This window comes from Synchiropus splendidus, chromosome 4, assembly GCF_027744825.2.
Source record: "Synchiropus splendidus isolate RoL2022-P1 chromosome 4, RoL_Sspl_1.0, whole genome shotgun sequence".
Lineage (NCBI taxonomy): Eukaryota > Metazoa > Chordata > Actinopteri > Syngnathiformes > Callionymidae > Synchiropus > Synchiropus splendidus.
Window position 1 is genome coordinate 5920399 of NC_071337.1, and position 27919 is coordinate 5948317.

At 45.2% G+C, this 27919-nt stretch overlaps 2 protein-coding genes across 5 annotated transcripts; both read left to right on the plus strand.

Annotated features, from left to right (window-relative positions):
* Nucleotides 1-363: 363 nt before the first annotated feature.
* On the plus strand, nucleotides 364-17799 carry zmym4.1 (zinc finger MYM-type containing 4, tandem duplicate 1). 3 transcript variants are annotated; one of them, XM_053863861.1, is made up of 29 exons: nucleotides 364-634; nucleotides 2058-2171; nucleotides 2484-2543; nucleotides 2768-3101; nucleotides 3470-3586; nucleotides 3749-3816; nucleotides 4759-4899; nucleotides 4990-5222; nucleotides 5297-5474; nucleotides 5547-5750; nucleotides 5810-5960; nucleotides 6729-6844; nucleotides 7636-7821; nucleotides 7896-8046; nucleotides 8342-8514; nucleotides 8583-8727; nucleotides 8916-9002; nucleotides 9081-9118; nucleotides 9267-9417; nucleotides 10203-10321; nucleotides 10436-10640; nucleotides 10810-10944; nucleotides 12251-12336; nucleotides 12412-12583; nucleotides 13092-13243; nucleotides 13895-14009; nucleotides 14075-14320; nucleotides 16846-16966; nucleotides 17055-17799. In XM_053863861.1, exons 1-29 carry the CDS (start codon nucleotides 560-562, stop codon nucleotides 17257-17259), a joined length of 4278 nt encoding a protein of 1425 aa, XP_053719836.1. In that variant the 5' UTR covers nucleotides 364-559; the 3' UTR covers nucleotides 17260-17799. The 3 variants fall into 3 exon arrangements, with proteins under 3 accessions (XP_053719836.1, XP_053719837.1, XP_053719835.1); XM_053863862.1 differs by having other exon boundaries at nucleotides 365-634; nucleotides 3518-3586; XM_053863860.1 differs by having other exon boundaries at nucleotides 366-634; nucleotides 3461-3586.
* Nucleotides 17800-18395: 596 nt separating this feature from the next.
* Nucleotides 18396-27895, plus strand: si:ch1073-513e17.1 (sialin). 2 transcript variants are annotated; one of them, XM_053863909.1, is made up of 11 exons: nucleotides 18396-18520; nucleotides 23405-23559; nucleotides 24007-24221; nucleotides 24324-24557; nucleotides 24939-25113; nucleotides 25203-25321; nucleotides 25391-25552; nucleotides 25615-25747; nucleotides 25808-25955; nucleotides 26026-26116; nucleotides 27072-27895. In XM_053863909.1, the coding sequence occupies exons 2-11, from the start codon at nucleotides 23475-23477 to the stop codon at nucleotides 27246-27248; spliced, it is 1539 nt and encodes a 512-aa protein (XP_053719884.1). In that variant the 5' UTR covers nucleotides 18396-18520; nucleotides 23405-23474; the 3' UTR covers nucleotides 27249-27895. The 2 variants fall into 2 exon arrangements, with proteins under 2 accessions (XP_053719884.1, XP_053719885.1); XM_053863910.1 differs by having other exon boundaries at nucleotides 18432-18516.
* The last annotated feature ends 24 nt before the right edge of the window (nucleotides 27896-27919 follow it).

Here is a 27919-nt window from a genome sequence, read left to right on the forward strand (position 1 = left end):
ATGCAGAACAATTTCAGATTTGTTTCACAGAAAACACCTTTATTAAAGGGAAGCTGTTTGGCAGGGCGTCTTCTGAAGCTTCTTTAAAGTGAGGAGTGGACACACACTGTGTGTGTGTTGTCGTGGGAGGCACATATTACTCACAGAATGTGATAATAGTATTTTTACAGTACAAGTGTGGCAGTGTTTTAGTCATAATTATTGCCGCATTTCCTTTCTGTGGTTTTCCTCGAATCACTCCGGTTTCCTCCCAAGCACACCAGTCTTCAATGTGGCTGTGAGTGCGGTGTGGTGGATTGGTGTCCAGGACGTCCCATCAGGGAACATCATGAAGGAATCAATGGACTGAAGCCATGGAGACATTTTCTCCCCCTCCATTCAACCTTTGCCACTCTCTAAAGCCCTTCATGAGTGGATGGGCACCGTGTGAGTGGGAGACCTGGACGCTGCTGGGGTGGAATTGATTGACGTTTTCCAAAGGCTCCTCGACATTCCAACCACAAGACGGCGTCACTTTTGGCACCGGGCTCAAAAAGGAAGAAGCGGGAAACGAGGCAAGATGGCTACGGAAAGCAACAGTGGACAAAACAGTCCACTCCACAGTCGACTGGCGTCTGCACAAGACTCTGGCGCGGTAACGGGCGTTTTTATATCACTCGCCGTGTAGAGTTACGGACGTTACAGGCGAGTTTGCTGGCGCAGTAGCTCCACGCTTAACCCGTTATTCACCTTTATTAAAGCCCCCAGCTGTAATTGGCTAACAGGTATGCTAGCGTTAGCTTAGCCACTCGGGCTTCTTTTGATAATTAGCCGCTTGTTAGCCACGTTAATGGTAATAAACCGCGACCACCGAAGCGGAAGTCGCCCGCGACGATGCCGCTGTGTGGAGTCGCGGACATGGACGTGGGGCTGGATGTCGGGTGGCCACCAGTGCTGCACATCTGGCTAACGCTGCCATGCTGCCTCTGCTCTTTCTGACAACAAATCTCACTTTGATCGAGCCGTTCCACTGTTGAGTCACCGCTGTTCGGTCGCCTAGGAAACAATAACACCTTCATGATCGCCACAGTCGACGCCTGTGCGTGGATCTCGAGGGTGTGATGGTGCTTGTAGGTGTCTGGGCTGATCTCACGTTACAAGCCTATTCAAGCGGTGAAGCAACTTTCTCTTTTACATCTGCACATCTGTATGTGCAGATGTATCGCTCAGGGAGGGCCGAAGATGGAGGCTTGCTTCGGTTTTAATACAAGAAAATAGCTGCTTTATAATGGCTGAGGAAAAACCAAGTATGTAATGTCAATTAAAATAAAAAACAAGAGCGAAGTCGTGCTCTATGAAATACAGTTTGACAGCTTTTACGGCACTTTACTTTGCGTACATAAAAGTCTGTGCATTTTATTTCGTAAATCTATGTATCTATTGATGTAGCATATCGTGGAATAAATGTCGTTGGGACTGCAACTCACGACTGTAACTCATCGCTGACTATTATGAAGATTAGTGAACTTGTCGCCATGTGATGTGCACAGTTTGACAAACTTATGGTGTTGTAAATAGTCATTAGAAAATGACAAAAACAAAACAAATTGTCACCATATTGACTGTCAACTAGTCACGATTAGTCGGCGTATGATGTGTACGGGTTGACAAACAGGCGACTCGTCTGATTGTAATGTTGTAAATAGTGTTGTGTGCTGTTTTAAAGCATAACATTATGGTTGCTCAAAGTAGTTAGTTGGTACCAGCAGTTGGCGACTAATCGATTAGTCGGTTCTCGGCAAGTCATTTCGCATCCCGAGGATTGGAAGACGCAAATAAAATTAAGTCTGATGTCAGGAAAATATTTAATCTACAATATAGGGAGTGCACTTATATATTATAAATATTGATATTAATCTGTCAATTTGGCCAGGACAATGTGACTCACTCAATATTTTCTATCAACATCCTATTAATATTATTGTTGAATTTTCTGCTCAATGATGGTTGCACTCTCTTTCTTTCCACCGCTAAGGTAAACAAAGTGAAGTATAAGCATTACTTTTGTTGGGCTCCAGGTCTCAGAGGACCAACACACAGACGCTGTCATGGATTCAGAAGCAAAAGTGGAGGCTGAAAGTGCAGAGGTTGAAGCTGAATCTGAATGTCAGAATAAGGCAGCGACAGACCAGGTGAGGCTGAAACTATTAAATCTGAGCACAGATAAAACAAATCCAATATATGACCACTTCAGTGAACTAGACCTCAAAATCCTTGCTATCTTGTGAAATATTCGGACGCAAGTCTCTTTTCACCATTCAACCACATTCTGTCCTTGAACAACAACCTTGTGGTCTCAGTCATTTCTTTATTGTTTTGCTAACATTGAAAACAAATCAACGCTTATCCAGTATTTTGTGAAATTCCATACATTCCATTCACTTTCATTATAGCGATGGTGTTGTATCCCCCTGTGTAAGAAGATAGTTTTGCTGACTCTGCAGGTCACAGAAGAGACACAGGCAGAACTTAAAGAAGCAACAGTGGAAGCTGACAACGACAAGGTGAGACGCGTGTGGCCAAATATATTTAAAGAAGCTGAAACGTATTTGATCCGTACGACCATTGGAGCTAAGCTGATGGAATCCCTGCTTTGCCTCAAGCCAGACACTGAAAATAAACACTGAGTTTATAATCATAGCTGCTTAATAAACAATGTTTTATCCAAGTACATTTTTGGCTCGGTAAATCTTCACCAAAGTAGTCATGGATTTGCTTGTGTGTGCAGGTCACAGCGCAAGAACACACAGAAGCTGTCTTGGATTCTGAAGCAACCGCCGAAGCGAAAAGTTCCACCCTTAAAGCTGGATCTTCTCAGCCTTCCGTTGGAGGTGGGAGCAAGGGAGAGGTGAAGGACTCTGTTGTGGGAACCGTGGCCAGTGCTGAAGAAACACAGGCGAAAAGCAGCGAGTCTGTCTGCAGAGGTGGAGCTTCTGAGCTGGATGAGATGATGGATATCGGAACACTAGATCAGGGGGAGCAGGAGCTGATGATGAACAAAGATGACGAGGATAGCCAGATGGAGGTGGATCAATGCAGCTTACCCACAACCTCAAACACAGGTAAGACCTTTTCTGGAGACGCAACCATATTTGGACACTTGAAGACCACTTGTTCATGACTCAGTGAATCTGAACTGACGGTCAAAATCCTGAAGCCTTGTCTTGGACAGTTGTGAATGCCTGGATCTTTGTTAGAGGGCATCACTCGGTCAGGTGTTCTTCTCCATGCACATCCCTCTCACCACCATCTCCTGCGTGCTCCAGCATGGGTTTCAGTCATAGACATCAAACATACGCGGTGGACTTGTTCTCACATAGTCTCCTGTCAGAACCAGGCCTCAAACTGTTGTCTCTTGTGGTTAAAAAAATGAAACCTCTAAGCCGGTAACATCTTAAGATATTTGGGTCACGTTTGCCAGTGTTTTCAGTCGATCATCATGATGATGACAAACCTTCGTTGTCGCTGTCGGTGGAAGACGGAGACACACCTGTTGATGCGACACCATGCAGCTCGTCTGTGTCCTCGGAGCCGTCCAGTGCTGCAGGTTTGAATCCCAGAAGATTTTTTTTTCACATTCTGAGGCACTTAGAAGACTGTGAATGGGAGACAGTCGGTGAAACTACTGAGCTGAGGCGACTTAATGAGCTTTTCATTCGGTTCCAGCTGTTGATTTATTTCTTCATCTTTCTTTCCGTTTCCATTGAAGGGGACAGCTCATCTTCCGGAGTCACCTTAAATGGGATTAACACTGCAGCGTCTTCAAGGAATGACTCTGTAAGTGCTAATTCAATTGCTTTTATTTCTGTGTTTCCCAACAGCATTCACCATTCAGAGTTTGGAATTCGGGTGCAGTGTACATTTTATTTCAACTTTTATGTTTTTGTATCACAAAAAACTAGGAGAGAAAAATGTTACAAATGAAAAACAAAAAAGAAACACTTGTCATATCTACTGTATCATTATTGTTGATTCTATTACTTTAGTAGCGGTAAATTCTGGACTATAGAGTGCATCAAAATTTTAGCTACACCCACGAAATTCAAGATGGAAAACAGATCTTGTTCATCTATAAACCGCGGGTGCAGTGGTGCTGTCTGCGCCGTAGAAAGGTCAGTGCATGAGGATCACTTCTAAACTAGTTTTTGAAACGAGGTCCAGCATGGAGACTGACTCATGACACAAAGTCTGCTATGTGCTGAACTTGAATCATGAACTCCTCACATCAAAAATGAGCTGTTTTCACCCTTGTGTCCGTCACCCCAGCCAGTCTCAGCTGCTGCTTCACCTCCAGGTGATCGGCTCTGTGGGCGGAGCTGCGGACGCGCGGGGGAAAACAGCGTATTTTGAGCGCTTTTAAGCTCAATAAAACGCCTGTGATGTCATCTGTTTGATATGATGTGGCTCAATATTTTGGCAGCATGACTCTTTAGCCTGTAAAAATCCATATATTCGCCGCATCGTGTATAAGCTGCAGGGTTCAGAATGCGACTGAATAGTAGTGGATTATAGTCCAGAAATTACGATACTTCCTGTAAGCCAGGCCATTGATGTTTCACGTGGTATTAAATGGTATTAGTTTAAAATGGTATTGGTTTTGTTCCGTGTTTAATGCGTTGTCCCCTTGTGTGACTGAGCCTGACTCCCTTAGTCCATCCTGTCATGGGTCCTCTGTGCGGTCCTCATGTGGGAGCACTGAGCTTTTGCCTGTTGCTGCAGGAGCAGTCCGCCTCTGAGACAACCCGGTCGTCGCCTGCTATCCCTGTGGTGAAGGTGAAGGACGAACCCATAGATGAGGAGTATGATCGCGCTCTGACCTCCTCTGCAGCAAGTGTGAAGGATGAGCCTGATAACACAGAGGTGGGTCCCTCAAACCCGGCCTTTTGATCCAGATATATTGCTGAGTTCTCCAGAAAAGCCGCTAACTGACTTGGATCCTGACCGTTGCAGGACGACCTGCAGATCGGAGCAGTGTACTCGGTGCCGCCAGCTACGGACTCTGAATCCCTCCCTGTGGTTCATCCTTCATCCAAACACATGGCCTGTGGCCACTGCAAGATCAACCTGATCAAAGGTCAGACGGCTTATCAGAAGAAAGGCTCTCAGGCGCTCTTCTGCTCCACCAACTGTCTCACCCTGTCAGTCACCTCTGGCTCCTGCGTGAAGTGCTACCACTGCCAAAAGTAAGACTCTGCATGTAGCATCGAGGAGTAGAGAGAAAATGGGATCGTCTCACGATGCTCCATTTTCACATCAGGGTGATAATGCGGCCTCAGAACGCCATCTTGGCGCCGAACTCTAAAGGCGACATTAAGGAGTTCTGCGGGCACAAGTGTCACAACGCTCACAGTCTCAACCAAGCCTCGTCCACGCAGAAGGCCCCGCCACACATCCGACCGAAGCCCTCCTGCAGCATGTGTGGCAAGCACAGTGTTGTACGTGAACCTCAGTGCAGTGTCTGTTGGTGCAGTTCACTTTAGTGTTGCTCTTCTGCCCTCTGTCTCCAGAACAAACATGAAGTGATCCTCAGCGGGACGCTCTACCACATTTGCAGCGACGAGTGTTTCAACAACTTCCGTAAGGTGAACAAGCTCTCCATGGCTGGCTGCGCCAACTGTGGCTCCTTCAGTCAAGTCAAGCCTCTGCTGCTGAAGCTGGTGGGCTGCAGCAAGACGCTCTGCAGCACCGAATGTCTGGATCAGTACAAGGAGGTATGAGCTCGTTCTGAAAGCGACTCTCTCTCGTTCTCACGTGTCTTCTCCCGTCCCAGAAAACCAAGATCACACAGCCGTGCGCCATGTGTCAGTCTCCTCGGTTACTCAGCGATTTGGTGAACTACAAAAACAACGACGACTCGGTCAATCTCTTCTGCGGCAGCAGCTGCGTGATGGCCTACATGGTCCAGTCGGTCAGTTCTTCAGGTGAGTTGTGGCCAGTGGTGCAGCGGCTTAAATATGCACGAGGATCACTTCTAAACTAGTTTGGAAAACAGGCTCCAGCATGAAACTGACTCATGAAACAAACTAAGCAATGTGCTGAACTGGAATCATGAACTCCTCACATCTTTAGAGTGCCCAAAATGCGCTGTTTTCACCCATGTGTTCTGACACCACAGCTGGTCTCAGCTGCTGCTTCTCGTCTCCGCTCCTCCAGGAGATCGGCTCTATGGGCGGAGCTGCGGACACACAGGTGAAAACAGCATATTTTGAGTGCTTTAATGTCAATAAAACGCCTGTGATTTAATCAGTTTGATGTGACAAGGGTCAATATTTTGGCAGCATGAGGCTCTTTAGCCTGTAAAAATCCATATATAAGCAGTGTCGTCGTATAATGCGCGTGGTTCATACCACAAGAAAAAAGTAAAAATATGCTTGAGTCAAAGCCAGCCTGTCAACAAAGTTAGCCCAACATTATTTTGACTTTCTGTCGAATAGCTCACTTCATTTCTCACCTACGGGACCAGTCAGTGGACCACGACTGCCTCCATGTTCCTGCTGGCTTTAGCTTCAGCTGTAGTGCTGGCTTGATTTCTAGCTTGAAATACTCATCAGTGGCTGTTCCTTAGATGGCGAATCATTGTAGCTTGATCATTGGAGAATTCTCAGTAGCCTTCAGTGTTATGTTAATGAATTGTACTGCGAGCAAAAGCAGACCTCCTGTCGTTGAAACCTCCTCACTTTTGTTTATAGGAGCTCAAGTTAAATGTGACACCTGTGCAAAAAGCAAAGTACCAGCGTATCACCTCGCCATGTCCGACATGACCATCCGCAACTTCTGCTCTCTCCAGTGTGTGATGACCTTTCAGGTAATAGAGCTGCTTCATGATCATTGTTTGTGTATGACAAGTGAGATAAGTGATTTTTATCATAAAATGTTAAAGAATGCTTGCACCAAACTGTGCGAAACATCAGTAGAAGAAATGATGGGGAAAGATAGTTTGAAGAAAGGCATCATATCTGATTTATATTAGGCATTGGTGCAAAATCCATCCGAAAACTCACCAGTAATAATAGAAGCCTGGAAATAAATCGATGGATGAATGGGAGACAATTTGAGCTGAGGTCCACACCAAGGCCATGCATACCAGACTCATTCACTGCAGACGGTCATATGTGACCACAGTTGACAATCGAGTGAAAGGTTTTGCTTGAAAATAGGAAAAGGAACAAATTGCAAAATATATACAATGTAAATGTATCAAATTATTTTCATTAGAACTATTCCCGGACAGTCCTAGATACAGCAGAGATGAATCCATGTGTAATATTTGTAGTACATGACAAAGATGTGGAAGAGAGACTTGTTTTTAAAAACCAACTAAAATAAATGGGAAAACATGAAAGATTTCAACTTGACTAACAACAAAATGATTCATTGAGTGGCAGTGGGGCATTTGAATATTTCTCCCAATTTAATTTAATTTTATGCTATATGTGCTTGATAATTCCCTTAACGACAATGTACATTGAGGTTTGATGTATAATGATCATTTAAATAAAGTTAGAGTTAGAAAGAAGATAAAGAGTAGAAATGAATGACACAAATGAAAATACAAATCATCTTCTTGCTCTTTTATTTAAACTTGTTTCGATGCAGGAAAAGTACAAGAAGTCGTCGGGCCAGTTGAACATTCTCTCCAAGCTGCCAGTTGGATCTGCACATGCTCTGATCCCACACCAGACGGATCCGCCCCGGCAACTTCGTCGGAGGGACGCGGTGACACTGAACTGCGCTCAGTGCCGGCGGAATATAAACGCCAAACCTGAAATGGTCTACTTCAGGGTGAGCGGTTTTCTTCTCCGTTGCTCCCCTCCGTCACGTGCAGCAGGAACACCGTTTCCTCCGTCTCTCCACAGGGACAGATGAGCTTTGTCTGCAGCGCCTCCTGCTCGCTGGAGTTCAAGAAAGCCTACAAGGTCACGAGCAAATGTGAATATTGCAAGATCGACAACATGGTCCAAGACATCAAGAGAGTCAACAAGCAAGACTGCTGCTTTTGCAGCGATGGTGGGTTTCCCTCACAAAACATGCTACCGTCTGCTTGTTCTTCACTCACCAGTTAAAAAAAAGGAAAACTGTAATTGAATCACTCAAAAAATAGTTCTGCCCACCTTCCGAACAAATTCAGATTTGTCACATTTGTTCAGCTTGGCTTAGCAGCTGCAGTTTGACTTGGCGTGGATTAGTGGAGCAAAACTCTTTAGCTCTCTCTTGTGGTGTTTAACCCTTATTACATATCTAACCATCATCTGGCTTCTACTATAAGGAAGAAAATCATAACCATCATCATCGCTCCTCACAGGCTGTAAGATGCTGTACAGACACGACCTGGCCAAACGCTGGGGTCATCACTGCCAGTCCTGCGCCTTCTGCCTCTGTATATCCAAGAACCTGGTGACGGCCCAGTTCGGAGACTCCGTGGAGGAGTTCTGCTCAGAGTCCTGCCGCTCCAAATACACAGTGCTGTTCTGCCATGTGAGCAAAAAGCTCCAAAACCTCATGTAGAGCTCATCCTGACGCCAACAATCTGCTTTTCCCGTCAGGTGGGCAAGTGCGATATCTGCGGTCACAAAGGAAAGCTAAAAGAAAATCTCCCCTTGTTGGGGGATGTCAAGCACTTCTGTGACCTGAAATGTCTGCTCAAGTTCTGCAAGGAGAACTCCAGCACCCTGGTGAAGCCTCCTCAAGGTTTGAGCCTGCCGTCTTTTTAAGATGGACTTGATTTTACCTTGGAATAGTCAACAAAAATTCTCTCCAAACAACTCCATAGTTGCACGGTATAAAGCGTGAATAAGCAAATTATTAAAAGTGCTATGAGTTTTTTTCCTACTCACTGTTTTTCCACTGACTGTGGTGCCGTTGTTTGTGACCAGCAGATGAGGCGCCGGTCATCACAAATGTCACGTCCCTCTCTGGGCCAACGACAGAGAAGCCGAGTTCATCGGACGCAGCAGTTCAGCCAAGTACAAACTTTGCTACAACACTAATAAAAGAAGAAAAAACACATTAATATTTGTTAATATTTGCTTTTATTTTCTCAGACACAGAGCGTGAACTCCGATCCAGAAAGTCTGCACGTGTAAGTGTACCAGTGCAATATCACTCAGCCTCTGAACCAATGGATTTTTTTTGCATCACATTTGCAAACTTTCACAGCTTTTTTTTTTTCTTGTGATTCTGCCAGATATTTCTTCATTTCTAATCACTTTTTTCAATCTAATCTTCAGGTCAACAGTCAAACTGAAACTGTACAGAAGCAAACACAGCCCTCCACGGGTTATAAGATCCTAAAAAACAAGGCGCTGCTGTGTCGACCGATGGTTCAGAACAAGGGGATTTCCTGTAAAACGCAGACCGTTGATGTGGAAGTCCAGACAGGTAGGAACATAGCAAGATGAACGTATGATCGCCAGCTACAGGTCGTGTTGTAGTTTAAAAACATGTTTACATTATGTGTAGTAGAGCAAACTCATGGCTTAGGTCGTGGCCTCTCAGACTGTTATTGTTACTCATCCGTCATCTGTCATTAATACCACATGCAGAATTGTCAAACACTGGTGCGACAAACATCACAGTCGTGTGTGTTTAGTCTTGTGACAAACGACTACATTTTGGAATGGCTCAAATGAAGCAGAGAAAGCAGAAAAAAGCTCCTTAAAATGATTGGGACACGTTAAGTATCAAGACAAAATGAGACAAAAAGCTCAAGCGTATACATTATATTCTAAAAATTAAGCGACGTGTGTTGTTATTAACATATGTCATTTTATGCACTTTTTATTTTAATATAAATCATTTTAAAACTCTAAATAGGATATAAAGGCATTATTGGAAAATATTTTTCAGTGTTCTTTTGTTGTGATGAGATAGTGCTCACAATTGAAAAGAAAGAAAAAAGAAAAAGAGAATTTCAACCATTTATACTTGGAGATAACCTTGTATAAAGGCCAGTTGGCTGTCAAAAATGTCTTCATGATCAGGTTGACTGATTTACTGGGACCCCATGCGGCCCCTTTCCACTTCCTCTACTTCCTCATCTTCACTGTTCCTCCTGCCTCTGCTCATTCACACGTGTTCTTAAGTCCCTGAGAAACACTAGCGTTTTTACCTCTACTCCTCAATGTATGATGGCAGATGTCTATCTCCTTCCTCCCTTTGCGCAGATAACGTTCCGCCACAAGTGATGGTGCTCCCGTTTCCTTTCCCCATGCCCATCTGTTTTCCCCTGGGAATGGACCTGAAGAATCAGTTGGTTCCTCAGACCATGCTGATGCCACTACCGGTACGGATGTTCAAAATGTTTTAGACTTGAACAAGTCCTTCCTGTGTTCTTAAAATTAGAATGTGAGACATGAGCATTTCAGAGTGATCACACGCATCTTTCCTTCCACACCAGATGCCAGTTCCCATGTTCCTTCCAGTGGCCATGGACAACGCAGAACGTCTTGTCAAAACCATCCAGGAGATCAGAGAGAAGGTCCCTGCTGACCCCCTGGAAGCAGATCTGTATCTCATGGCTTCTGTGGTGGCGGAGCAGGACGACACGAAAAAGAAGGACGCGCCAGGAAAAGACTCTACAAGACAAGGACGTTCCTCCGACGGTAAGAGAATGACAGTGAGAGGTCATGTGACCAGCTGACAGCCCATTGCATACGCAGTAATAGCAATAAAAACACCCTTAACAAAGAAACATTTCATCACAAGCAGTTTGGAAATACTTCGATGCCTATCAAATATTCAAAGCCAAGATTTCTCCCTCTGACTTTCCAGGTGACAATAGTGACGGTGACAGCACGACTGATGACAGCAACAATCGAACAAAATGTGAAAACGCCTCGAAACATTCGGACCGTCTGTCGACACCTAAACCGCCTCCCATGGACCTGGAGGCGGACATGAGTGTTGGTGAGTCAATATGAGCCGTCTTTCACGTGTCTGAGTCCACGGCTCAAATGCACTGAAGGTGGACGTGGTGATGTCCAATAACAGGACCTTCTGAATTCAAAACACTGAGACCATGAGAACTACAATACACTGTATCTTAAAAAGGTAAAAACAAGATAAGCAAAGCCGTGGGAGTCATGGGGCTGTAAAGACGGCGGGTGTTGTTTAACTCTGTCAGTGAGGTCACATGCCTCTGCTGATTAAATCAAGGATGTGAGCAGGAAAACTTCCGTCTGTGCAGCCGCCTCAAGACCGAAGGCTGGCAACAGCAACGCGGAGGACGCCTTATGACCGCTAGAGGGCGCTAGTGTTTGAGAGTTCAAGGGAAGAATGAAGATTTTCTGCAGCCATTTCACGAGATTTTATGAACATACAATTGTTAAAAAGTAAGTGTCTTTGCTGCGAGGTGCAGTCAGATTTCCAATATATATCTATAGTTACTTAATATGAGGTTTTGACTGTAATAAAAAGACAAAAACACGTTTTTTTTTTCAACTCATAACAAGGTATGATTTTGTAAATGACTCTAAGATGATACTTTTAAACAACTTTACATATGTACAATAACAGACTTTCACTCCAGGACTATTGTTATTCGGTTTTTCTGCCAGTTGAAAACAGTAATGTCCAGGTGTTTTGGTTGCCATGGTAACACTGAGCAGCCTGGCGGTCATTTCACCGTTGCTAATGACCCGATGGTTTTTACTCACTTTCTGACTTGATAAACATGAAGAAACTTGTGCTCTGAACTTGTATTCACCACTCCCATGGCTGCAGTGTTGACTCTCAGCAGCAACATGCTCATGCTCAGTGGTGGAAGCAAGTTCCGTGCGTTGCACTCTGTCCTAATGGCAGGACTATTAATGATCAATTTGATGACGTGATGGTTTACTTTCTGTTGAGTTTTGAACACATACTCTAGACTTTGACTCAGGCAATGTTGAGAACTGATGTAAAAATTGTGTTAGTTTTTCTTGTAAACAATGAACACTTTTTTTCATGGTACTATCTGAGGTCATGTCTAAAAGTGGGTGTCTGAAAACCTATTTCCGCCGCTGTACATGCCATCATCTGAAAGCTTTTTTCCATGTTAGCTTGGTTCATCACATAGTTTGTTCGGTTGCTATTGTACTGAGAAGCCCGTGGTGCTTTTGACTCGTCCGACATAGGATACACCCATGGACAGTCATTTGATTTATGCCTGTTGAGTCTTCTCTGTGTTCCGCACCTCAGAAACTCATTCCACCTCTTGCTGTGTTTTTGTCAGAGACGCTCCAGAGGCTAACTGCGCCCAAGTCAACAAAGGTGGCAAACACCTCCACCAAACGACCCAAAGTGGCGAAGGAAACAAAGGTCCTTTTTCACCTTGTTCTCCATCTTGCCGGCGAATCGCTGCATGAAATAAAAGGTGTTTGTCTGGGCTTGCAGCCTCGGAAGTCGCGGCGGTCATCAAAAGAGCAGAAGACTCCGAAGGGGCCGACCACCCAAGGCATTCAGCCAGATGTACCGAGACTGGAGTGTAAATATGGGGTTGAAGCTTGGAAGCAGTGGGTGAAGTGGAGGAAGAGCCAGCCGCACCTGACCAACCCCAGCATCAGATGTGAGTCGGGATCTTGAATGAGTCATGGTCATGTTTGACTTTACAAACTTTACAAAGAAGTCAAATGTCTTCCTGGTTCGAAAACGGCATGTAAGTGTAACAGTAACAATAATGCAGCCTGCCTGCCTTTATCTGACTCCAGCTGAGCTGTGTCACTTCACATCTATTCAATCTCCGTTTCAAAATGGCTGAAGGATCTGTTATGAAAACAATAGAAGCTGCACTTATGGAAACAGTCTGACATGGAATACACCGGCACTGTAACTGCCGGTGCTCCAGTTGCTGGAGTTCCAAGTATCTCAGGGTCTAGTTCATGTGTGAGGGGAGAGGTGGGCTGTGAGGTCTGCTAGTGAAGCCTCAGCTAGTGACCAAATACATGCGGATACGTTGAGGAGACTTTCATAAGTCCAATGTTAAACTTTTCATTGATACTTGCGTTCACTCAGCATTTTATTATCCTGCACTCTCCTTTGATCTGTGCTGACCTCTGTGGACTCGGTCTCCACAGCGCGGCCCCTGGTGATGAAAGAAGATGTTCTTCAGTGTACGACCACAGAACTGATCATCTGCCTCTGCTACTTCATCAACGAGGTCACGCGGCCCAACGGAGAGCCCTACTCCCCCGACAGCCTCTTTTACCTCTGTCTTGGGATCCAGAAGGTGAGATGTTTCAGAAGGTGAATGAATGTCAGTCAGCATGGCAGTGATGATGTGCACAGGATGGTTCACACGGAGAGCCAAGTTGGGTCTAAGTCAAGGGCATTGAAACTGTTCCAGCCTTCTGGTCTTCATCCTTTGATGCAGTGCAATGGCGACCTGTACGATGAGATAAATATGGCTGCAGTCCTTGTTAGGATCAAGTCACTCGTGTTTGTCACTTTATTTTGATTCTTAAATCGCTGGTGTCGTTCACAACTTGCACTGAGCTGCTCTTGTTCGCAGCATTGGTTTCCCCTCATTATTCCACACAATTGCAACAACTGACCGTCAGAGAAATGTGATTCGTGGCAGCGTATGGAAACAGAATAAGAGAAACAGAATAATTCGTCTTCTTTCTAATGAAGTGTTGGTTTTCATGGTGGCGACCATCATAAAGAAACAATACAAATATGTTTGTTAATGGCTGTTTAATTCTCAATCCCTGACACAAAAGTGAATGATAAACCTCAAGTCAAGAGAGTGAGAGGTCGGCTTGCTGTCTGGATTCCTTTTTTGAAAATGTAGTTTTAGCAAGATTCCGCTGGTCTCCCATCCTGATGTGCACTGACGCGTCGAGGCCTGTTCTGCTCTCTGTGACGCTTGTTTCTGCAGCACCTCTTGGAAAACGGCCGCATGGAGAACATATTTATGGACCGGTTCTACTACAAGTTCTCAGCTGAGATCACCAGCAAGTTGAAGCATTACAAGCCCACGCTCACAGCCAGAGGTGAGAGCGCTGAACTGGACCGTCAGTTGAAATCCATCCCATAATCCCTCTGCGGTTCCCCTCAGGCCACGTCCAGTCTCGAGTACAGGAGGAGTATCTGTGGGAGTGCAAACAGTTAGGCGCGTACTCGCCCATCGTGCTGCTCAACACGCTCTTCTTCTTCTGCTGCAAGTACTTCAACTTCACGGATGTGGCTCGCCACCGTCAGCTGTCCTTCACGCACGTCATGCGCTGCACCAAAGCTGACACCGCCAACCTCAAGACCACCTACCTGCGCTTCTACCCGCCCATCAACGAAGGACCTGACGCAGGTAACGCATTCGCTGTCACTTTAAAGATGGACGACTGTTCAAGAGCCACTCACATCATACTCATGCTGCCGAAGCCCCGTTTCCCCAGGTGTTTCCTCAAGTCATTTGGCTGGAGGTGGGCGGGGCTAAGGAGTGAAAGGGAAGGGATACGTGGAGGTGGAGATGAGAGTGGTGTCTCTTGGGGGAGCATGGAAGCGAGCTGGATATTATATTAGGTCTTAGTTTCGGTTAATTTGAGGTGCATATGAGCTTAAAATGTTTTTTTTATTCCAACGGTTCCTTGTTGAGAACCTGCAGCTCTGCCCACAACTGCGCTGCAGTTGGATTCTGACCGGGTAGCAGATGAGCAGGAGGAGATTTCTGAGAAAAGAAAAGTCTCTTTACATCAACTGTCGCTCTGGAGATCAGATCTGTCGATGAGGAGTGTAAACACAGATGTGCACAGATGGACGGACCCCTGGTGGTCTTTTTCCCTGCAAGAGAAAAGTGCTCCCTCTAGAGGCCTTTTTACTTTTCTTTTTTTTTTTTTTTTAAATCTCTCATGGGTTCTGCCTGAAATATGTTGGTATCTGCCGGGGCATTTGTTGAGTCTGTGTGAGACTTATTTCCTGACCAGCACAGCGGAGCTCCTCATGCCGCGCAGTGCAGCAGTCAAGTGGCTGCTCCTCCTATCAGACTAGTAAACATGATGTTGGATCACTGTTTTATTTAGTTTGTGAAATGGCCTTATTTAGTTTGATATTTCAAACTGGCTCACTGTAAAAAGTTGAAAGACTGAACTCTATATTCCACGGGTACATGCTTCAACCATGATGCCACCGCCAAATCACATGTATAGACGCTCTGTAGTTTGATCATTACAGCCACGTACCGACTCTACAGAAACAGGGTTCCCGCTTCATGTGTACCATCATGGCGCACTGCCACAGCATATATGAGGCAAGATGATGATGGTTTTCAGCACGTCTTTAAAAGAGGAATCCTGGAAGTCATAATAACTAAAGGCAGCAATACTGCCTAATATTGCAAGTTGCGCTTCCGGCCGGACATATGAAGAGACGGACTGGGCGACGACAGCTGCAGACTGGGGTTTTTTATTGTCACCAATTCATTGTCAAAATCCTCCCCCTTTGCTTCCTTGTTTCTCATTGCCTTTAGACCGGGTGTGTTCTGTTCCACTTTGGTTTTTGGGGCCCTGAAAGATGATACAGTATTATGATGGGTTCCCTATTTTCTAGCTCTAACACCTAGGGCTGGGTATCGATTCTAATTTCAAGAATCGATTTGATTCCGATTCTCATGACTTAGAATCGATTATCACGATTCAATTCGATTCGATTCGATCCGATCCGATCTCGATTCAGGTTAGTATTTAAACCATTTTCTGAGCTGTTGGCATGATCACATGACAAGTTACACAACATATTAATACTAGTATCATATTGACATTCAACAGGAAATTAATGAAGGATTGATAGTAAATGATCATAAAGATCCAGACACAGAAGGCAGATGTGACTGTTCATGGGACTGGTGCATTATTAGAAATATGACATTAAAAATTCACCCAAAAGATGCTGCTGTTTAATACTAATGCGTTTTTATTTTATTGCCAAAATGAAAAAAAGATATTCTCAGCCAGTGAAAATGTAAACAGAGTGCTGGTGACTGACTTCACAACAATCATTGCGCAGTATGTAAACAGTTCTCTGTGGTCTGTAGTACGTACGACAAGAGGTTCCACTCCTCATCAATATAGTGAGTTGTCAGATTGCGAAGATGTCCACGCATCACTTGTGACACCGTAACATAGTGAGGCTCTGTTACTTTCATTAGCCGCCTGAAGTCCTCGTTTCCAACGACGGAAGACGGGCGCATTTCTTTGCAAATGAAGCCCGCAATCGCATCAGTTATTTTGACAGAGCGTGCAGAATTACCCGGTAGTGGTAAAGTTCGCTCGAGTTTCATTTGTTGTGGCCCGGTGGATGGCTTGGATAGAAGCGCTGGGTGATGTCGCGTCACGTGACTCGTGAGGTGGGTCATATTTCCGCAATACTGCAACACTTCCAGTACCTCCATTAGGCATACGTGCTAATTGCTATGCTTTTGGCGAGCGCGTTTTTGGTTTGGTCGCGTCTGAACGTTGCTAGTGTTGCCACTGTGAGGAGGCATGTTGTTTTGACTTTGGTGTCGCATGCGCACTTCACCCAGAGAATATGTGTTAAAACGTAAATTCATTAATCCGATCTTTGGACCTACGAATCGATTTTATGGAATTGATGTACGAATCGATTCAGAATCGGAAAATCGATTTTTTAAACGCAGCACTACTAACACCAGCCCCCTAAAACGTCACTGTCTTCAAAGAGCCATGGAAGCTGGCTTATCATGCCTTAGTAGTCTGGACTGCTCTCTTCTCCAAATGCAGTCGACATGAATGGTGTCTGTTTTATTGTTTTTGGTTTTTTTTTTGGCCTAATCCCTATCGCAAGGCTGAACCTGTTCTCACTTCTGTTGACCTGTAGAAGTCTCGACAAAGAAGCGGAAGGAGGAGGAAAACTCGGACGGGATCCTGGAGATGATGGAGAACAGGAGAAACCCCCTCCGGTGCCCCGTCAGATTGTATGAGTTCTACCTTTCCAAGTGGTACGTTTACCATGACGCAGGAACATCGGTCCCCTCAGAGGCCTCTGCATTACGACCACCTGCCTCATGTCTTCATCTTGTGTTCCAGCCCCGAGTCTGTGAAGCAGCGCACCGACTTGTTCTACCTGCAGCCGGAGAACTGCTGCGTCCCAAACAGCCCGCTGTGGTTCTCCTCCACCCCTCTGGAAGACACCACCCTGGACAGCATGCTCACACGTATCCTGGTGGTACGAGAGCTGCACCAGAACCTAAGACTTGGTGAGAACTTTGAGGACGACGAGGAGTCCGATTGATGAAGAGTGCTGGAGACACGTGTGGCCTTTCCCTGTACATATGTTTATACAGACACTCATGTGACTTGGTATGATGATATCATGATGATGACGTCCTGGAGGACAGTGAAGGACACGCACAAGTTCATCACTCATGTGAAGACGCTCAGCAACAGAACTCCTCGGCGGGTTGCCATGGAAACGCAGATCATGCGTTTCATATTGCGTTGGTTTTTAATCATCAAGAGTTTTAATCCTTGAGAGTCTGGCCTTATTGTTTCTGCTCTTCACCACTGAGGTTTTGGTCAATAAATATTTTACTGCCACCTCACTCGGAGACCACGTTCCTCTTTTTTTACTGGCGCCATGCTGGATAGCAGGACTGTCTTGTGCGGCAGTGGAACTCTTCAGTGGACGTGGGGCCGTTGGACCGGAACCGATCATTCACCAACAGTGTGTGTGTGTGTGTCTGTGTGTTTGTCTCAATACTTTCTATTGTCTTTTCTGAATAAAATGATGCATGCGTCATCAGAAGTGCTGACACACACTTTTTTCTTCTCATAGCAGGTTTTTATTTCACAAAATAAATCATGGCTTCCTTGTTGAGTTGTGTTTATATGAAAAATTTTGAAATAAAAATCGAATTTTATGGAGAGAGAAGCAGCAGTTACTTTCGTGAATGAACATGTTTTGTCGACAAAACAACACTTTATTTCTTTTCATCTTCTATCTTATTTTAAAAGGATGGCAGGACGGACGAACATAAAATGAGGGCAATGCTACTTACGTTGAAAACTAATAACTTAAATCTTTGAAAAACAATTCAATACATTGAATCATTGTTGTAAAATATAATTCATTCATGCGCTTCATTTGTTGAAATCGAAATATTTCACGTTAATGATTTAATTCACTTCAATATATCACTGTATCGACGGAAAAATGTTTTGTTTTGTTCATTGAAGGGAAGAAAATGCCTGTTTTCATTTCAGAAATAACGCAAAAGCGTCCTATGTAATGATTCTGTATTTAAAAAACGGATTTGATGGCAGAAGCTCGCGTCAAGTGTTTTGAGAAGACGCTGGTCAGCTGCTCTGACGTCACATCCTTACTGTAGATCTATAAACCATTTTACGACGTTGTCAGACTTATGCAGAGTGTTTGTAGATCTCTGCTTTCTCGCCACTCACATGACCGCTCTGCTCTCCAGAAAACATTCGAGCTTGTTGTTCAACCGGCAGAAACGCGAAGACGAGACGACGAATCGAGGACTCTCGAGTAGGTGAGTTGTAATAACCATGTAAACGAGTCACACGGGTGCTATGTGCAGCTAGGTGTTGAGGCTCTTCTGTTGTGCTCCAAGAAACGAGCAGCGAAAGAGCAGCGAAGCATCTTTTAGCTTGGTCGATACATTTCCTTTATTCTCCCCACTGTGGAGAAATGTTGCTTTTCACAGCAGCAAAGTAACGACTAACTCGCAAACAACACTAGAGACATAGAAGGCTCGTCTAAGTATAATAGCATGTTCTCAAATTGCCATAATAAACACTATTTTTGAGGTTTTGCCGAATTATTTGAAAAAGAATGTTGGAATTTAACTCTAATTCCACACTCCAAGTTTTTTTTTCCCTTAAAGAACCTCATCCTAACTGTTTTTTAGATTTATTAACGCCTTAAAATAAGACGTTAATAAATAATATGCACCTTTTAAAACCCACCATTTATGAATTATTTATATATATATATATATATATATATATATATATATATATATATATATATATAGTGTTTTAAAAAAGTAAAACACACTTGTAAATGTAACTTGTATATGTAAACGTGCACTTGAATTCAGCTTGTGTAGAAGATCTATAAAGAAGTTGAATATTTGAAGCTGGAGAATGTGTTATTCCTACAGTACATTATAGTAGTATAGTAGTATAGTAGTAGTATAGTACATATAGTGCCATTGGACAGAAGTGATGAGACCTGTTCTTCACGAAGAACTATTGACTGACTTGTGTGCAGTGTTACGACAATGAAGCCATGTCCTATCATGGTCGTAGTGATGTCATATAGTTTGTCTTGTATGGGATTTAGAATGTAATAGAGGAGGAGGAAATAAAAATGAATTATTCTTCTTCACTTCTACTTTATCGAAGGGGTGACGGTTTTTGGACGTGACAAAGGGTCTCTGTGGTTCGACACCAGCTCCTCCTCCTCAGCACATGAGTTTTCCGGCCTGAGGCTCCAACGTAGAATGATAGCATCTTCTTTTCGTTTCAAGATGAATTCACGACATTCTCCGCTTCCTGTCTGGCCACTGGCTTGACCACCGTTCTCATGAAACGGGGCTCTTTGACGGGTTTTGCGGGCTACACTTGGCCCCCGGGCCTCGTGTTGAACACGTGGTCTCACTTTAAAAATGAGTCTAGCTGGGACACAAGCAGAGTCAGGTGGGGAGGTTACCTCCCTAGTCTGTTTTGGGAATGTCTCGGGAGTCTCTGCTGACAGTGTTGAAGATCTAAGTCAGACACCAGCGGAATGTTTTTTTTTTTTGGCCAAAAACAAACAACTCGACTAACAGCGCGAGGATGGGAGCATCACCATATCAGCTCAGAGAAGTTCCTTTTTACCCCAAAAGACTTGTTTGTTGTAGTTTCGATCAGTTCCCCCTTGAAATCAAAACAAGTGCCGTGTAACCCTGTCACGACCCGTGAGATAAAACAAACAATGACTTGCGAGTGAAGATAACAGCATTGATCTGTTGTCGAGAGACATTTTCACATCAGCTGTTTGCAAACTACAGGAGTGTTTCAGGGGAGATAGGGTCATGCAACAGACATAGGAAGGAAGGAGAGGTCAGAGGTGAGCAGAGCGAGGAAGTAATAATGGTGTCATTACAGGTGTAACTGTTGCAGAAGCTGTGGCTTGAGTAGTCAGAGAACCATGTGGTTGTATCCGTCCTCATAGTGAATCACCATCACTTGTGTTGCTCCTAATGGACCTGTTCCTCATTTTAAGTGAAAAACACCTCATGAAAAGTGCTTCAGTGAGAGGTTGTGACTCATGTTCCAGCGAGAAGGAGCTTTGTATCACAGTCATTTATTTATTTGATGCTTTAACAATGTAAGCTAGCGAAGTCAAAGTACTTTGTTACAGGTTTGTAAAAAAAATAATCTCAATTAATTGCACAGATGTTAACTCGCGATGAATCACACATTTTCTATCTGTTCACTATGTAACGTAAAGGCCGATTTTATCGAGGCAAGAGAAGCCAATAATACTTTTCTCATGCAAACATTTGTTTACTCCAACAACCCAACAGATACTGTCCAGAACATCCTTTAAGAAGAAGCTCAGAGGCTCTGAAGAGTTTCAACAACATGCTAACATCATAGCATGGTAAACATTACTGGCAACTCTTATCTTGATCTTGATCTTCCTCTACGTTACATTGAGAACAGATAAAAAATGTGTGATGAATTTGCCATTAATCGCACGTTCACTCAGCTATAGTGTGATAAATTGAGCTTAAACATAATATTTATATTTGTTATACTATATACTTTGCTCATTACACTTTTCACTACTTGTCCTATATTCCCTTGGTAAAATACGTGTCTTTACATCCTAGTATTTTCTAAAACATTGCCGTTACAACAGAATAGAGTCACGTTATTGACGCGCCTTTCGCTACAGGCTCTGCTTGTAATCTGGTGGTAGATTTTACGTCTCACACGCACGTGGCCGACTGAAGATTGATTCTACCATGAACTGCTTGCTATGCTTCCTAACAGAGATAGCGGCATCCACTAGTTGAAGAATCCCAGTGAGGCAGACACATTTTTATTTCAATAAAGGGCTTCCATTCACTTCTGTATTGAACAGTGCAGAGAATACAGTCTGTGTTAAATGTGCGAGGGAACCAATGAGCCGAGCTTGGAGCTGACAGAGTGAGATCTGTCGAGCCGTCGGTTAGTGTTGCTTCAGATGCGCAGTTTCCCTTGCTCATTCTGCTCATCTGCTTTTTGGTTTATGAAACAAGACTGTAGTAGCAACGGCTCAAGACTGTGAGTCTGTGTCATAGTCAACGTGAAGTGCGGCCCCTGAGCCCACATGAGGCCCTTCCACTCTATTTATGTGGCCCTTGTACAGTCAGTTCTGATTTTTCAGCATTTATTTTGCAACGTTGTTTTTTCAGTTCTTTATTTTATTTCATGACTGATTTTCTTCCACAATAGTAACTAGATAGATTCATATGTGAAATTCAGTAAAATATATATTTTTAAATGCCTTGTAAGAAAGTGCCTTATGTGATATTTATGAAATGAAACATTTGCAAGATACTGACCACTTACAGTATTTAGACTCATTCAATAAAATGTACTTAAAATGAAAAGTATTTTGAGCATATAATGTTGTATTTTCGGTGCACAAGTCAAAATGAATCCAGGCAAATGGAATTGCCTGAGGTTGGAACATATCAGGGCCGTGGTTGATGGACGGGGCTCATAGTTGCCTCTGTGGCAACAATACATCTTTAGTGAATCATCTGGGAATTGAGAAGAAGTTCTTCATCTTGAATGTGAAGAGTCCTGTGAGCTCATCCTCATGATGAGTGATGTGGGTGAGGTGCACAATCAGGTGGTTCTGATGCTCTGACTTTATTGATATTTTATCGCACTCCAGCTCCGCGGCGTGTGACAGTTATGGAGAGTGTGGTGGACTTCGGTTCACGATCATAGTTTTAAACGTATTTTTAATACAGGGAATCTTTGATAATGACACTGGTCGACTCTGAGTCTCTGGATCCCTGTTTATTTTATGAGATGGGGTGGTCCTCATAGGTTCTCTGACGTGGTCGTCTGCCTTGGTTCACATCAACACATGCAGGTCTCCTGCTGTGCTGGTGCCTCGGCCAAACACCCTGGTGAAAACAGTTGGATATTGGACGGAGCTCTGTGTCCCCATTAGGGTTCACTGATCGCGGACACACTCTCACAGGCAGCGCTAATGCTACAAGCCACCATCAGTGAGGGACCATCAACAAATTCTACAGCCGTCAAAGTATTAGTGACATTTTCAATAAGGCCATGGAAAACAAGCAGAGAGAATCGTGAAAAGGTTTTTCATCACACAAGACAAAGGACTGACAGTTTGTATCATGATTTGGAGAATAGAATATGACTAAATGATCATTTCTTCACATGATTCCTAATATTTCTTCAGTAGCATCTAGGAAATGTGTCCAGACTGCTCCATAGTTCAAGTCAACTGTTCAGAGACATGAGATCGAGCAGACAGACGGCTCCATTTAACCTCTAAATAAAGCTGGCAGAGCAGCCTGTCAGACACCAGCAGCTTCTACCAGAGACTTGAAGCACTGAATTTCTCATCTCTACACTTGGTTAGCTATTATATTGAAACAAATAATGATGATGGAGACAAACTCCTTTAATAAGTTTCATCATAAAACAGTTTCAAGAGAGACTGTAGTGTCCAACACATGGAATAGAATGAAAGTGTATTTATTGTGATAATTATCGTTATTATGATATATATTTTTGCCCATATCACCCATCCTCAGTGCAGACACTAGTCTCCCACATGATGTGATGTGTCATCAGGCTACCAACCGCTGACTCTCAGTGGAGGACCATCCCAAAGGTGGTTCACTGACAGTGTGGCAGGATGAGCTCAGGGCAGCTGCTGACACAACCTCCACCACCAGGACGACAACTTCCCATATTGGGAGTGAAATTCCACCGCATGTAAATCCCACTTCCCTAAATGAACTCAAGCCTCAGCTGTTTTTGGTCATGAAAATGATTTGGGGGGGAACTGAGAGTGTAATCAGCTGTTTCCTTTCTTCCGTAGTTCTATCTATCTATCTATCTATCTATCTACGTATGGCATGGCTGTCTGAGGATGGACCCACGTGGTTAACTTCAGTAATTTAATAAACAACAGCGGGTTTACACACAGACAGATCTATCCATCCATCCATCACTTAGGTAATGAACAATAAAGTTATATGTGCAGGAATATGAACCAAGCTGGAACAAGCAGTTTTATGACGTGAAAGCAACAGCCTGTGATGCAGCTGCCCTGCTGTGTGTGTGACGTGCGGTTGTCGTCGCTCATGCCCGTCATCTGTTTCTCCCAGGTAGCCGAACATGCGTCAGTGAAAGGCCGTTGAAGACCAGCAGCGCCAGCTCTCGGCTCAATCCGCCGCCATGTCGCTCAACAACGGCTACTCCATCAACACTGCGCCGTCCGACCGCAAGGAGGATGAGGAACCGCTGGTGGAGCCGGACCCAGGTTAATATTGAACATTCAGCACAAGGGAGGTCAGTGTTGCAGATGGAGGAGGATGACCAGGTGGAAGAATAAAGGGAAGTAGAATTCCATTCTTCTGCTTTGGTGGAGTGAAATACAAAGGGGGAGGAAATGAAACACGGAAGGTGAAGAGTACAGTGTGATATCTACAGGTAGGTGTGTGAAGAGAACTGAGCTGTTATCAGGACAGATCTGGTTCGTGAGCTCCCAGCCCAGATCTCTAGCCCTGTCTGTGCTTTGGCTGGAGGAAGCTTCACCTCAGCAGGTTTCCTGGGGATTCTCGCGTCAGCTTTTTCCCCAGAAAGACAGCCGTGTTGTAACATCGGCCGCTGAGCTGTCATGTGCTGCCGTCACATGACCTGGTCTGCACAGTCAAGTCTAACCACAGTGGAGCCCATGGTGATGGAGTGTCCCCTGCTTGACCCCCAGTCCCGCCCCAGTGCTGCTCGGCTCGACTCAACCTGGCCGTCCTCATGTTCCTGGGCTTCGCCGTGGTCTACTGCCTGAGGGTGAACCTCAGCGTGGCCATGGTGGCCATGGTCAACTCCACTGAGCCGATACCTGGGCCCAACACTTCTGTGTTGCACGCCTGTCCGCTGCCATCTGGCTTGGTCAACGCCAGCGACCCGTACCAGCAGCCTGGGGTCAGTGCCTTCATTTTTCACATTTTTGGGCGTTTCCTTTTCTTCATCGTGCTCAAGCATCCAAGTCCACCTTCTGTTGAATCTGTGTGTGGTCTGTGGCAGGTTCCTCAGTACCGCTGGGACTCAAAGACTCAGGGCTGGCTCCTGGGCGCCTTCTTCTTCGGTTACTTGTGCACTCAGATCCCAGGAGGTTACCTGGCTGGACGCTTTGGAGGAAGCCTCTTCCTGGGACTGGGAGTCCTGGGCACAGCTGCCCTCACCCTGCTCACCCCCCTGGCTGCTCAGATGGGGTCCAGTTGGTTGTTTGCATTGAGGGCTCTGGAAGGATTGGGGGAGGTACAACCTTTCTTCATCCAAGCATCCAACATGTGTGTGAACAAGGGTGTCCACTAGTTAAACCTTTAGTTGCTCCAATGTTGAAATGAGACCTTTCCCATTGTATTTCTGTCACATGATGTGACTCAGCGGGCCGTGCTTGGCCCACATGCCTTGAGTTTGACCCATAGTGGCCTGCACTTGTGAAGAAGCGGCTCTACTCAGAGTGTCTGCTAGATGACTGAGCTCCACATCCTGTCTCTAGGACGTCGGTTTTGCTCGACACATTTAAATGACCACAGATAAGACTGGCTCGGAGAGATGACAGAAGCCGTGTCAACACGTGTCATATGATCCTCCCGGTCTAAGTATGCGTGACCGCTGACCCCCTCATGGTTCCAGGCAGTGACGTATCCGGCCATGATGGCCATGTGGGCCCGCTGGGCCCCCCCTCTGGAGCGCTCCCGTCTCACCACCCTGTCCGGCTCCGGAGGAAACTTCGGCGCCTTCGTGGCTCTGCCGCTGACCGGCTACATCTGCCAGACATTGAGCTGGCCTGCAGTCTTCTACCTCTGTGGTAAGGTGGCCCCTGACAGACACACGCACACTGGTCCTGGAAGGGATGGCAAGCTACTTTGCATCATGTTCACCCTGCTCCTCCTGCAGGGGGCGTTGGTTGCCTTTGGGCTTTTTTGTGGTTCCTTTGCGTGTCAGATGACCCTCGCACCCACCGGCGAATCAGCCCAGAGGAAAGAGATTACATCATCAAGTCCATTGGACCTCAGGTACTGTCAGTGTGGCAGCCGCCAGGCTTCTCTGCGGGAGCATGTGACGACGCCGAGCCTCTCGCGCAGGGTAGCAGGCACGGCTGGAAGGTTCCGCTGCTCTCCATGGCCACCTCGCTCCCCCTGTGGGCCATCATCGTGACCCAGATGTGCAGCAACTGGTCCTACTACACCCTGCTGACCACGCTGCCCTCCTACATGAACACCATCCTGCACTTCGACCTGAAATCTGTGAGCTTGGTCACCTGCGCGGCTGGTGCGACCCAGCTAACGTTTCCTCTCCCCGGGTACAGAACGGCTTCCTGTCAGCGCTGCCGTACCTCGGCGCCTGGCTCTTCTCCATGCTGTCCGGCGTCTTGGCTGATAGGCTGATTGAGATGAAGGTGTTCAGCGTCACCACTGTGCGCAAGATGTTTACTGTCGCAGGTAAAGTCTCACTGTGACCCGCTCCAGCCCTGCTCCAACTCACTGTCTCCTCCTCTGCAGGTTTGCTGCCCCCTGCTGGCCTCCTGGTGGCGGCCGGCTATGCCGGCTGCAGCCACATCCTGACCGTGTTCTTCCTCACCCTCTCCTCCACGGTGGGAGGACTGTCTGCTGCTGGAGTCTTCATCAACCAGATCGACATCGCCCCTAGGTGCCGCCGCGCCTCAACCGCCGCAGTCATTGCCCCGTGCGGATAGTTAAACGTGCTGTCTCTCTTCCAGATACGCCGGGTTCCTCCTCGGGATCACCAACACATTCGGAACCATCCCTGGGGTTTTGGCTCCCATTGTAGCTGGATACTTAACTCAGGACGTAAGTGTCATGCGACACACAGCTTCTGTTTCTTGGTTTTGTTTGGCTCTTACGTTACTCACATCTACAGGAAGTTGCGATCTCAACAGAGGAAGTTGTCAGAGGAGTCAGATATGTCACCTGAAGTTAGCTTTAGATCTGAGAGCGTGTGTTTCTTTTGTTTTTGCCGCTGTTTACAGCTGGTTGAAGGACCGTCAGAGGGAAGAGTTGAAGAAACAGAGCCTTAGATGACTAAAAAATAGGTCATCTGGAGTAGCAAGAAAAACAGCTCATACAATGTCAATAATGATATGGCGATTATAAAAAAGAGATTATAAAATACTATAGTCCCCAACATAAATGATAAACTAATCATGGACAAAAGATGTAAATGCATTTAAAGCACTTTTTTTTTCATTTATATTGTGAGACTCAAAAATGAAATCCAATAGTTTAGCTAGTCATGAACTGTAAGTCAAACGGAGGGAACTATATTTGCCAGTTGCTGTCCAGAAACAACTCTGCAGTATATGGTCAGTTCGGTGGGATCGGCCATTGGTCCACACGGGTCTTTTTTCGTCGTGGTATCTGATGCTTTTTGAAACTGGTTTCCAGTCTAAATTCATTTGAAAACACAGGATCCATGTCTCTTGTGGACGCCTGTTTGGCATCTTATGGAAAACAGCAACGTCACTTCCCCGTCTCTCTCCCCCGAAACAAGACTACCGACGGACTACAGAGGAGAAACAACTGTTCAGTTCAAATCTTGGGCTACTCTTTCCCAGAATACATTGTTTTCCAGTGGATCAGTGTGGACTCCTTAAGTGGCTCTTTTTTACTACACAGTTTGTATGATCAGACTGGAAAATGTGTGTTTCCGTGTGGATGTTTTTCTCCCTTTTGACTTTCTACCGACTTCCCCCTTCTTTGTTAAACATCTGAGAGTCACTGACGCCTCCCTCCTCTTCTTTGATAGCAAACTTTAACAGGCTGGAGAAACGTCTTCTGGGTCGCCGCTGGCATCAGCGGCTGTGGCGCCGTTGTCTACACTGTCTTCGGCAGCGGGCAGATCCAGCCCTGGGCCATCGAGGAGGACGAGAGCGAAGCGGGAGACAAGAGGAGGAGGAGCCGCTCTGTGGCGGGACATCTGTGACATCCTCCTTCAGTGACTTGAAAACTCTCCGCTGCTGGTGTCAGCGGGAATCATTTTGCACAGGAAGGTTTTAGGAATTGTGTCTGTGAAGATGAGGGGAGACTGGTACCTCGGACCAAGCACCGGTCACGGATAGTATTCCTCGGGTTATAGCTAATACATTATAGATACATTCTGGGTGCAGAGACCAGCAGAAGCCTTGGATTTTGAGGAGCAAAGACTTTCCAGGGTCGCTGTTTGGGGCTTTAATCAGCCCAAAAAAATCACCAGAAATGCCTTCAGCACACATGAATGACAGATGTTAGTCAACGCCATATGCAAATATGATGCTGTTTTGCAGCAAAAGCAAACCTGTTTTTATATCACCAGTCAAATATTTAAGTGCCAAGGACAGAGATGTCATTTTATGTATGTATATATGATGTTGCTGTTTTTGTGACTCTGCATCTTCGTCTTCCAGGAGTGTTGAATAGTTCTGTGTCTTATTACTTATTATTACTTCTTATGTGTTGACATGTACGTGTTTATATGTCACTGTGATCATCAGGGAAATTCAGCACTTGATCTGAACTGGAACCAAATGTAATCTCGGATGTTTACAGAGAAGCTTTTTCTGAATAAAAGCTTTCACTCTGATGGGAAAGTGACTCTTCGGCTCCTCCTGCTGATGC